Here is a 12,130-nt window from a genome sequence, read left to right on the forward strand (position 1 = left end):
ACCAAACATCACCCTATCCTTTCTTGTCACCCCTCCTGAGTGGCTGGATCTTTCTGTAATAGATGGCAAAGACATGAAGCTGGCCCTGCTTCTGGGAAGCCGTGAAGGTTATGACCCTCATGCTGGGTAGCAAAGCTTTTCTTTGTGGTGGAAGTGGAGCTTCCAATCCTGCCCCAGTACACGTGCCCGTGCTGTGAGTTAACAGACGAGGGGGTCTTGCTTTGGGAAGTGAGTTCTGTTAGTTCACACTCTGGCTAGAGCATGGATGGGGCTTGGTGACAGAAGCCCTATGGTTGCATGATGAGGAAGGTGCTTTGGTTTGAAATAGCTGACATGGCCGACTCTTTCTCTTCTTGGGGGAATGCTGACTACAGATGGAAGACGGTGAATCTGAGGAGGAACAAGAGTCTGGAGAATCTGGGGAGGAGGAGGAAGATGGAGATGAATCCGACTTGGTAAGCTAGGCTGCGAGATGTTTCTTTTCGATCTTTGCCCTGTCGCAATATCTTTCTCTCAGGCAGAGCGTAGAAAGGGAGAAACACCGTGGTTCCCTGCCAGTGTGACAGAGTCACTGTCTGAAACCCAATGGAACCACCCACACGGGTGCCATATTTTCCATCATGTCCATGATCTGTGATAGAACCAGTTGCCTTCTGATGCTCACTAAAGGGCTTTTGCTTGTTCGCTGTTTTCAACAAGGTGCTGACTAGTTTCTTCTTACATTTAATGTTAATGGAAATAGTTGATTGGTTCCTCTTAAGTTCTTCCTTAGATACAGACCCGGCAGTTGTAAGGAGTCTATAACAATTTTTTTTTAAATGAGCTGAAATTGAACCCACCTTTTCAGAACACTGTTGAGTTCATCCATTAATCCATGGCCCCAGCACTCACTGGGCCCTTTGAGCCATAGAACAGCTCAGAGAATAGAGATTTAGGCTTATAAACAACACACACAGTCACCTGACTCAAGCAAAATGGGGAGACAATTGCACCTTTTTACAGTGTCCAAATGTTCGCGCTTTTTGGGTGCCCATTGTGAGGTGTCTCAGGGGAACTTGGTTTTCACACAGTGCTGACCTGCCTCCACCCCCTCTGAAAATCAGGCCCCCTTTTAAGGCATTCAGATTCACTAGTCACTTATGAAAATCTTTAGCCTCAGTTATTTGCATAATCAGTTTATCTGGCTGAGCAGAAGGTTGAAGGTGGAAGAAATTGCAACAAGCATAGTTTCTGTTAAGTTGGAGCAGGGAAGGGAAGGGAAGGTCAGATCCTGGTCAGTAGTAATGCGCCCTGGCATTGGTTTGGTTCTGGCTTCCTGAATAACTTTTCCTGTGCAGTTCCTTGATGTATCTCATTATCCCTTCTAGGACAATTCACAGTGTTGGATTTCGATCTGTAAAGCCCTTTACGGTTTGGATCCTGGCTGTCTGAGTGACCACTGGTCTCCCAATGAGCCATCAGGGAAGAATGAGTGGCAGAAGCATTTGACTAAGAGTCCCTATAGTTAAACATCTGGAGCACAGTATAGTCAGCAGAGAGTGCTTGGCTCTGTACCTTACTCCTCTCATTGGTCAATATGAGTCTGCACCTGCCTTGGAGAGCAAGGGCTCAGTACCAGATATTTTCTGAGTGGTTCCAGTGCGAGGGTAGAGCATGATACAGAGTATTTTGAGGAGGAAGACAATGTAGATCTGAAACTTCTTCATTGACTGAAGTGGAAGTTGGGTTGGGCCATTAATGGGATGTCAATTTAAATTTGAACATGGACTTAGAGGCTTAGATTTTCAAGGCTGCCTAAGAGATTTGGATGCCCAACTCCCAATTTTAATGACTGTTTTGAACACCCACCCTGGAGTATATTGTATAAACATATTACGTACATTAAGCAATAAATCAGCCGGGATTTGTCACTGATGAGACTGGCCTCCAGAGTACTGGGTGATCTCTCTCTGTAGTGACTATGTTCAGTCTGTGTGTATACCCAGTACCTTGCCCTAGAAAAGTATGTTGAAAGCGAAGCATGCACTGTCCTTAGCCTCTGTTTGTCAGAGGGTGGAGATGGATGCAGGAGAGAGATCACTAGATCATTATCTGTTAGGTTCACTCCCTCTGGGGCACCTGGCACTGGCCACTGTCAGTAGACCGGATACTGGGCTGGATGGCCCTTTGGTCTGACTCAGTATGGCCATTCTTAAGTTCTTATGTTTTAATGACGGAAAACATGCCCGTGTGTGTCTAGTAAGCTCTAGAAACTTCTTAGCACCAAATGGATGATTTCAAACCCTGATTCTCAGTTACACTACTGGAGTGATGTAAGGGTGGTTAGTGTAAGTGGGCCTTACAATGGATGGAAATTAGTATTGGGTCACTAGTACGGGCGTGCTTTGTGTGCAAATGGCCTTTCTGGTTATTCAGAGCTCCGAGTCCAGCATCAAGAAGAAACTGCTAAAGAGGAAAGGAAAGACAGACAGCCCGTGGCTGAAACCCACCCGGAAGAGGAGGAGGAGGAATAAAAAGAAACAAGCCAGTATGTTAGGTAATCGGTTGAATTTGTCTGCTAAATATACAGAAACAGGCCTTCCAGGTGAAGACAAAGGAATGGTGGCCTCTACTCCCAGTGATTTGTTGCCTTGTCTTTGTAGATGTTAAGGATGATAAGTGGGAGGAGGGAAGTGCTTGAGTGGAAAACGATTACAGGGTTAGAGGTTGCCTTTGTTACCTTAAAATGCATCTCAGGATTTGCCATAGGAACTTACGCCAGAATCCCCATCTTTACCAGCTTTGAAGAAGACACTTAGGGCAAGTTTACACTTGAACTTCAGCTACATTAGGGGCCCCAGGAACAAAAAAGCTGTCTCCAACGCACGTTACTGTGCTGTTTGGTTTTACACCACCAGTCGGACATGGACTCTGCCCCCAAACCACCCACAAAACCTGAACTGTTTGAGAGTTTGAAAAGGTTCAGGGGTACAATGGAGCCATATAGAACCATGGTGTAACCAGGGTCATTGACACAGCTACTGTTGCAGATAGACATTATTATTTATTGTTTGTCTTTTTGTAGTGCCTAGGTGCCTTGGTCATAGGCCAGGACCCCAGCGTGCTAGGCGCTGTACAAACATAGGACAAAACAGTATCTGCTCCCGTGAATTTCCCGAACATGAATCCTCTATATTTCAGAACACCGATGCCCTACAGCCAGTGATTGTGTGTGAAGCACTTATGAGCACTTCTCCCTTCACAAAGGAATCAGTAGGTTTTTCAGGTGACATGGCAGATTTGGGAATAACCCCCAGTCTTTGTTCTTCCTCCAAGACAGCAGAAGAGCCAACAAGCAGAAGGGCTGCATGGGTTTGGGTAGGGGGCAGTGGGGGCAGGTTGGCTGCTGCTCCTTAGGTGAACATTTTCCAGTTAGTCATGGGATTGTTCTCTTGCCTGCCTCGCCCAACCAGAGGAAAGAGTACCATGATCAGAGCCTGTGGAAGAGAAGGAGCAAATCTGGTGGCTCCTGTGTAGTAAGAATTAAGATCCAAGCAAATCTCACAAACTCATCCACGTATGCTCAGAAGGGACACAGAGAAACCACCATGTAGACTGGGGCATGAGATTTTATTGCTCTTGTGCAGTTGCCTATGCCTAGTTTTGGGTATCCCCATCATATGGAAGCAATGCAAAGTGTGTGATGATTGGCCTGTTGGCACCTCCACAATGAGGGTAAAGTTCAGAGTGTCGAATTTATTTGACCCAAAATGTGCAACATACCGTATAGCTTACACTGCCCTTTCTGTCGTGAGCCGCTGTGTAGAGAGATTGAAGGGAGGGTGAGTCTGATCAATTCTCCGGCTGCAGGGTAAAAGAGGTTGAGTCTCTAGGAATACAGTGGTGAAGCCTTTCAGTCAGCGCCGTTATTAAAGGGTCGCACTTCTCCTTCACCATTTAATGGTTTATCCAATGAGAGAAGCGGTCTTTCTGCTTGCAAACTTTCTGCAGACAGACTGACTTTTACCAACTTCTGTCATAACTGGCTGAGTAAACACGTTTCTGCCCGTGGGTTGGTTCGTAGTGTGAAAGTGATCACATCAGTCGTGCCCGGTGTTTCTTTTCCCTGATTGGATGATGGAAACTTTATTAATAGGAAGTGGGGGTGCCAATCACTTCTGGGCAAATAGCTAATACTAAAATTCAGGCGTGGGTCCTGTTGCTGACCTGCAAATACAGGTGTTGGCATGAAAACCAGCTGTTCCCCAGTCATCCAGCCTGTTGGCACCAATTAGACTAAGTGATAGGAGCAAGCAAGAAACAAGCGTGAAGATGGGTGAATCTAAAGGGGCTTGAATGCATGAAAATACTCCCAAATATCTCTTCCCTCCCTCCCACCAAAATCTCGATTCAGTAGCAGCATTGCTTATTTAATGGTAGGATGGGCACTTACGCTCCCCCCTCCCATTAATCTGAATGTCAGCTGTCCCATTCCCTTTCAGTGTTTTTATGTATACATTATTGGTTAGTTTGCACTGCCTGGCTAGGGCAGTGGCCCAGGGCCCTTTGCAGCAGGTTGGAGAGAGAGATTGTGGGGTAAGTCAGGGTGAGCTAGGCTTCCATCCCTTTCTCTTGCCATTTAAGCTTCTGCTGCTGATGCAGTACGGCAGCAGACAGATGTGTGTTTGGAAGGCAGGACTTGTTTGTCTCATTTTATTCTTTTATCGTTACCTAAGTGGAAGTGAAAAATCGACCCGATCATACAGAGAAGGAAATAAGAGATAAGAGATCAATTTTAACATATGTGCCCAGATGTTACGTTTTCATTATTCTGTGCGCATCTGTATTTATAGACTCTCTTAGGAGTGTAGCCTGCATACTGCTTTCTTGTGATGAATGTGGCCTTTATACATACACACACTCTCTTTTTTTGCTATATAAATATATGTATATTTTAATTTAGGTACTGAAGCGTATAAACCACCTTTGGGAGGCAGAGAGGGAGCTGGGCAGGAGAATAGTATGGAATACATGGAAGTGTCTCTTGATTCTTTGGATCTCCGAGTAAAGGGAATTCTATCTTCACAATCAGAAGGTGAGTGTCAGCTTTCTAAATATGGCCATGTACCATTTTGGTTCTTTGTTTCCTTGGTCTTATCCTCTGTATTAAGATGATGCCCCCTGGTGGCTGCTAATAGGAGAATTTGAAGAGATGCATCATTAAAAAGGCAGCTAGCTAATCTCACTGAGCTCAGGGACATAGGTGGCACCGTTACTCTCTGGGCTCAGCGGTGTGCAGAATGGGGTTCAAGGGCGGGAACCCGGCTTAAATTAGGTTACTGGGTTTTGTTGGTGGATTTTAAGATTGCAAACATTTCTCAGGGGGATGCAAGCCTTCATGGTTTTGGCTGACTTTTTCTCCCTCGATTTTTGTCTGCCCAGTTTTGCAGCTCCCCCCCCCCCCCACCACCACCGCTTGAATAACCCTTATTTACCCAAAAAGTACCACGCTGCAGCCCTGCAGTATTCTACAGTCCTAGCCCCCAGCACCTCAGTGTGACTATTGCAAAGTGGGGTGCGTTGGATCATTCCTGTAAGTACGTTCTGAGACGGGCAGGTAGACTCCCTGAGGATGGAATGCTTCTCCTACGCAGGAGGGCAGTACCCAGGGATCCAAGTGCAGGGCTATCTGCCTGTTGGCTCCAGAGAGGCCTCTTCTAATGAGAAGGCTGCTGTTCCCAGTGCTGAATTTGTCTTGAGTCCAGTGCTTCATCATAAAACTGACTCTCCCCCACATTCTGCTGCCTTTGGACGTCTGCCTCATTCTTTCAATCATGGGACATCACAGAAGTCGTGGGAGTGTCCACCATGAACGGAAAGTCAATTTCTCTCCCTCCCCGAAGCCTTCGTGAGCTGGTGGTGGGTGTTTTGACTAGATCTGCTGAATGTCAGAAGGGCTGTTGAAATGGCAGCTTGGAAGGAGAAATAAACTGCTCCCCACCTTGTGATCCTGGCAGAGGCTTCGTTTTCTTAAGGCTCTATATCGCTTTTACACAAAAATGTAGAGGGGCCTTCACCGCACTGTCAAGACCCTGGCTTGTTCAGCTAGTTGGCTGCAGTTGAGACAGACTTTATCCATGGACTGTGGTGGTTCTTGGAAGCATGATATTTACAGCTTGGGGACATTCCTTACAAGATGAAAATGGATTGGTTTTTAACCCTTAAAATGGTGTTCTCAGAGGAAAAAAGAGAATGTTGTTTTCACAGTGGCACCAGAGAGGAATCTCTCCTGTGACCTGAATGATTAGTACTGGTGTTTCAACCTTTGCCCAGAGTAAAATAACTCCCCTTTTCAAGCTTTTTTATTTTTTTTAAATCAAAAAGCAATGACTTCACTTGAAGACCTAATAGCTTCCCAGGCTTGGCTCTGAAAAACAAGATAGTTTTGAATTAGCCAAGGGAAAATGTCTGGGAAGTTTTTTTTAAAAAAGTGCGTGTTTCTGTAACTCAAAAATGTGTGAAGAACACTGTTCAGATAGGATTCAGATATTCCGTCCCTGGCTCAGATGAAATATGCCAAGGAATATTTTTCAACCATGTCATAAGCCTTTGCAAATAGAAGACAGTGATAAAATACTTTGCTGACATTCTGCCATGCTGCTATAATGTAGCTTCAGACTTTGAACGGCAGTTGGTCCCCTGCAAGTTATCTGATACTTAGAGTATTGGGAGTCAGGACTCCTGGGTTCTCTATTCTCTGCCACAGATGCACTGTGTGACTTTGGGCACGTCACTCTTTTTGGGTGGGGTTTTCAGTTGTCATAAGTGCCCGCTTCCGTTGAAGTCGGTGGTAAAGTTCCCAGAGGGAGCAGAGCTAGACCAACGCTGAACATATCTGAAAACTCCACACTGAGTACCTTGGTTCCCCCCCATCTATAGGATCGGGATAAGAACAATTGCGTACCTATGTTACAAGGTTTAACTAATGCTTGTAAAGTGCTTTGAGAACCTTGTGTGGAGGGTGCTCTAGAAGGGTAAAGCTAACATTGACCAACTGTGTCCTTTTCTTCCCTCTGGGTGTTCTCAGGAAGTAATTACAGAGCTGACTGACTTGCCTTTTGCACCTTAGGTCTTTCTAATGGCCCTGAAGCAATGGAAATGGACGGTCTTCAGGAAGTGCCTCTCTGTAGCTGTCGAATGGAAACCCCCAAAAGCCGAGAGATTACCACACTAGCCAACAACCAGTGCATGGCAACGGAGAGTGTGGACAATGAGGTAGGAGCCCTTCCTTCAGCTTCCTCCCATGGAAGAGTGAGTCCCCTTTGCTTCACGTGCTGAGGACTCTGCCTGCTCTCTTTGGGAAGAGAAATTGGATGTGCTGAGTTGGTTTGCCAAGGTCTTGACTTTGTCAGCAGGAGTCTGAAGAGGTCTGTGCTGAGAACATAAGTGCGCTCGGTTTACAGGCTAGTTTCCCAGCCTGGGGCAGGTCCCCAGACTAGTCCATGCAGAGGGGGTTTGGGAGCAAATAGGACAAAGAACTCTCCTTGCCGCACATGTGTAGTAGCAGGTAACGTGGCTGTCAGCTGCTTGAAAGCCAGCTGCCTTCCTTCCTGCTCCTGCCCTGTGACTAGGCTCTCGAGGGATGTAGCTCAGCTTCAGGAGCCTGTGTTGCAGCTGCACAGAGGCGCCAGTAGACTCTTCCCACCGATAGTGTGTGCACTTCTGGTGAGAGGGGCGTAGGGAGGGGAGAGAGCCAGGAAAAATACCCCCCCCACCCCACCCCACACACACACAAGGAAAGGAGTAAAAAATTAGTGGGGAGGATACAAAATGAGAAGGAAAATAAGAAAGAGGCAGAAGAGAGGGGACAAAGGAGACATAGCAGCTGAATGGGGTATAGTGCAGGGAGCATCTACCAGGCCACGCAGAGGTGCTAGAGCATGGTAAGATCGGGACCCTCTGCTTTGTCTGAATAGTGAGACCGTGCCCTTTTATTGGGCTGGGAACACAAGTTCCAGCACTCCATACATCACAGCCACCCACTGAAAACGGGGACGTACCTCTGTTGCACCAAGCCAGTCCAGCTGTAGGGGATGGCGCCCTTGGAGAGCGAATGGAGCAGGGGCAGCAGGTGGTTCTGTGCTGCATGTCTCGGGCTGTACAGCTGGGCTGGCTTGTTAAAATAAAGGCACTCCAAACCAAGTGGAATAAAATACATTTGCATGCATCAAACTGAGAACATTCAAACAGAGGAAACATGGGAGGCCATTTCTCTTGATTACCCAGGAGCCAATACAGACTTTTCCTAGCGCTTGGAAAGTGTTTCTGGAGCAGTTGCCCGCCCACTAACTCCCACCTATACTTCCCCTCTCCTGCATTACTCCTTTGCTGCAAGGCTTTCTATATCCCAGAAGCCCTGTGCTGCCTTCAGGTTCTCCTGGCTGAAAAGTGCTGCACTTGTGTCTTTCAATTAACCACAGTGGGACCAGCCCGGTTCCAGTGGTTGCCAGCAGCACTGAAGTAAGCCCCCGATTCATTCTCTCTGCGGAGTTTGGGAGGTACCACTTCAGGCAAGAAAACAAACTGTTAAACTTCCTTTTTACTGGGAGACGCTTTCCTTCCCCGCAGAACACAGTATCACTTGCTGAGCCGCTTGCACAGAGCAGGGAGTCAGAATTGTTCAGGTTCTTTTTCTGGGTTCTGGAAAGAATTGGGAGTGGGGGAATACTTAACACCCTTTCGCAGGCCACTTGTATTCCAGTCACTTACGCACACGACTACCCCATGGCAAAGGAATCCCCAATGCAAGACAGGGGCTAGTCATTGAAGGGAAAACATCCCTAGAGCCTTGGGGAGGAAAAGACTTGGAGTCTCACTCTCAGGGGTCTCTAGACAAGGTAGAGGATATGTTAAGAAGCTGTACAGTTCTCTGAGAGCTCCCTTTCTCAGACAGATTGGGGGTGAGCTGGCCGAAGGAATAATGGCCGCCCTTTATATTAAGTTTGTATGTTATAAAGCATTAATAAGTGGCTAATAGATGTTTTAAGCATGTTACAGGACTAGTACATAGCTGGATGGTTGTAAGCACAGTATTGGAAGGGGTTATCCAAGGTTATAAGCCACCTGTTGGCCTCTACAGCAATTGATTGTCAGTTTGATAAAAGAGCCACTAATCATTTATGTACTCTTTTTAAAAACTACCTGGAAATGGAACCTTAATAGAAAATGTGACCAAGGTAACATCAGAACTGCTTAACACAGACAGGCCAACCTGCCGTATGTCTGATCAAATTTGCTTAGTTTATAGGTAAAACAAGGGAATTTGTTCGCTAACTTTCAGCTCACTCTGAGTGAGAGGGTGCCACTTTTATTAGTGGCTCTTCTGACCCACGCAGTGGTGTTGACAGTCACATCAGTGAGCTTTGGGGCCAGTGTTTTGATTTGGTAGGGATGTTTATCACAGTAGGTTGTCATGGCATTTAAGGGTGGGGGGAAGGAGGTTTTTTGGAGGTGGTGCTGGAGGGGTAGAATTTAAGGAGTTGGTGAAAGTTTTGGAAACCCCAACATAACGCCATGCTGCCTCGTGCTTGGCACTCAGGAAGTGAAAATGACAAGATGTATAAGTGTGAATGCAGCAGGGGGAAGCACTGATCTAGCAAAGCAAGCAGCATACGTGTTTAAAGGTGAACCCTGATATAGGTGATCCTGAAAACAGGTTAATAACCTAAGGTAGTGGGAGAGAACATAAGGATTCTTTGAATCAGACATTGATGGTAACTCTGTCCCTAGAAGGCCAGATTTTTTCAATTTTTTTAAAGGTTTCAGCACACACTGCTTGCACAGTGTGTTGTGCTCTTATGAAAATCTGGGCCTTAATGTGCCTGGGCGTGTTCCAGCTCGGGACCTCAACAAGCACAAGCCATAATTTAATTGTACAGTGATTCTCCCTCTGTCTCATGATGTGTTCACTTTCGAACAGTAATGAGCTTTGGTGCATTAGGTCTTGTTCCCTCAGTCAATGACACCCTGTGTTTCTGGCAAAATGAGAGTGAGTGTTTGGTGACTCAAACCCAGGGGGCTGCCCATTCTGCTGCTGCTTGGCTCTTGCGTATTTCCAGTTATGAATTTCCTTATGAGGATTGAATGACTCTCTGGTCCATATGCATGTTAGTTAGTAAATGATGCATTTCTTCCTGTGAGAGCAGCTTTCCCTGCTCCCTATTGGACCGCTAATGCTGTCTGGCATGCATCTGAATGGCTGTGAAAAGGCTAGGTTTCATCACAGCAATGTGCACAGAGGATTGTCTGTGTTTTGGTCTCTAGTAATTGCCTTTCCTTTCATTATTCCTATTCCAGCTGGGCCGGTGCACAAACAGTGTGGTGAAATATGAGCTGATGCGCCCTTCTAACAAGGTCCAGCTCTTGGTGCTGTGCGAGGACCACAGAGGGAGAATGGTGAAACACCAGTGCTGCCCTGGCTGTGGATACTTCTGCACTGCAGTAAGTCTCTCATTTTAGCCTGGGGGTACCCAGAGGTGCTGCAGGTGCCTAATGTAGAGGCTTGCCATGCTGCCTTTCAGTGATCACACATATCTTTTCTCCTTCTCACTGCTGGGAAATGCTGCTTTAAATGCTGTGGAATAGGTACAGCAGCAGCTAGGTAACATACCCTGGGCTATCTTTAGCCTCCAGAGGAACCTCAGAGAATATTATTGACTGATCCAGCTTGACAGCTGTACCATGTTGGAGGCCTTGCCTGAAGAGTTTCAGGGCTGTGGGTTTCTTCTCCCCCACACTGATCTTTCCCATAATGGCCTTTCACAGTTTACCATCGTAGATTCCAAATCCAGAAGGGACCGTTGTGACCATCTAGTCTGACCTCCTGTGTAATGCAGGCCAGAGAACTTCCCCAAAATAATTCCTAGAGCAGATCTCTTAGAGTAACATCCGTTCTGGATTTAAAAATGACCAGTGATGGAGAATCTACATGACCCTTGGAAAGTTGTTCCAAAGGTTAATTTCTCTCTCTGTTAAAAGTTTACGTCTTATTTCTTTGTAAATCGGTCTCTGCACGTGTGATCTGTTGTATCCCGTGTGCAGTGCTTTGTTTGCCATGGATTATATATAGTGAATTTGAGTGGTGTGGTTAGAGCAAGACAATATATTCTAGTCCCAGCTCTGCCACTGAGGCTCTGTAGGTTTGGTCTAGTCACTTAACTCAGCTGTGCCTCAGTTTGCCTATTTGTAAACATGGGATAATATTTACCTGATTCACATGGGGATTCAACTAACCTGTCCACGTGATTGGCATGTCTTGGTTCATAAATGCTATCCCAGAGTGCATCCGTCTGTTCCATCACAATAGATGGGCTTCAGGTAACACTGGTGCCACAGAATGATGGATTCTGGGATGACTTCAAGTCATCAGGAAGTGTTGGAGGATTTTGGAGCGAGGAGAAGAAAGCCATTAGAGCCAGTTTAGTGGTGTTCTACAGCACACACTTCTAGGGCTTTGTGTAAACACAAAAGTCATCCTGATTTAGCTAAGTTGGTTTAGAAACTGAAGTCGCTACATCGGTGTAACCCCTTGCATGGATTCTCTTAAATTGGTTTAGGAGTGTAGCTCTGTGTAGGTAAGGCCAGGCATTAACTCCATTGTCAGTGTAGCTTTACAGCACACCTGTAAGTGAAGTCCTGCAATAGAGGTCAGTTGTCAGATTTTCTTAGTGTGCAGACCTGTCATCTTTACATGTGCCCTTTTTGCTTTTGGGAGCATCATGTGCACAGAGAGCGCATCCGCTGGGAAAGGGGAAGTGTTACTCCAATGTATAAGCCATTACAACATGCCGCATATTAGAGCTTGTGTTTCTAGAAACACAGCAAGAGTTTTGATGTTGGGAGATGTTAGAGCAGAGAATGAGGAACCAAGAGTCCTGGGTTCTGTTGCCAGATCTGTTAGTGGCTTGGTTTGTAATCATAGCCAATCAGTTGTTCCTCATTGCTGCTGTTTTGTTCATCTGTAGAATGGTGATAATTCTGGCCTTCCTTCCCGGCATGTGCTGATGATACTAAAGGTCATACTAAAGAGAAGGGTGAAGAACATTATTATTTATGACTGAACATGTGAACTACTTCTGTGTGTTCTCTCCCC

General features: G+C 46.2%; 1 protein-coding gene across 11 annotated transcripts in view; it reads left to right on the top strand.

The window, feature by feature from the left end:
* EHMT1 (euchromatic histone lysine methyltransferase 1) overlaps window positions 1–12,130 on the top strand; it is a 168,455-nt gene that overhangs the window by 114,623 nt on the left and 41,702 nt on the right. For 10 of the 11 annotated variants that reach the window (XM_084649797.1, XM_084649795.1, XM_084649796.1 and 7 more), the window contains 5 exons: window positions 375–455; window positions 2,416–2,536; window positions 4,943–5,074; window positions 7,109–7,254; window positions 10,336–10,479. In XM_084649797.1, coding sequence (XP_084505923.1) covers window positions 375–455; window positions 2,416–2,536; window positions 4,943–5,074; window positions 7,109–7,254; window positions 10,336–10,479 — 624 coding nt within the window. The remainder of the gene's footprint in view (window positions 1–374; window positions 456–2,415; window positions 2,537–4,942; window positions 5,075–7,108; window positions 7,255–10,335; window positions 10,480–12,130) is intronic. The other variant, XM_084649793.1, reaches the window with a different exon arrangement.

This window comes from Lepidochelys olivacea (genome assembly GCF_965140295.1).
Source record: "Lepidochelys olivacea isolate rLepOli2 genome assembly, chromosome: 16".
NCBI lineage: Eukaryota > Metazoa > Chordata > Testudines > Cheloniidae > Lepidochelys > Lepidochelys olivacea.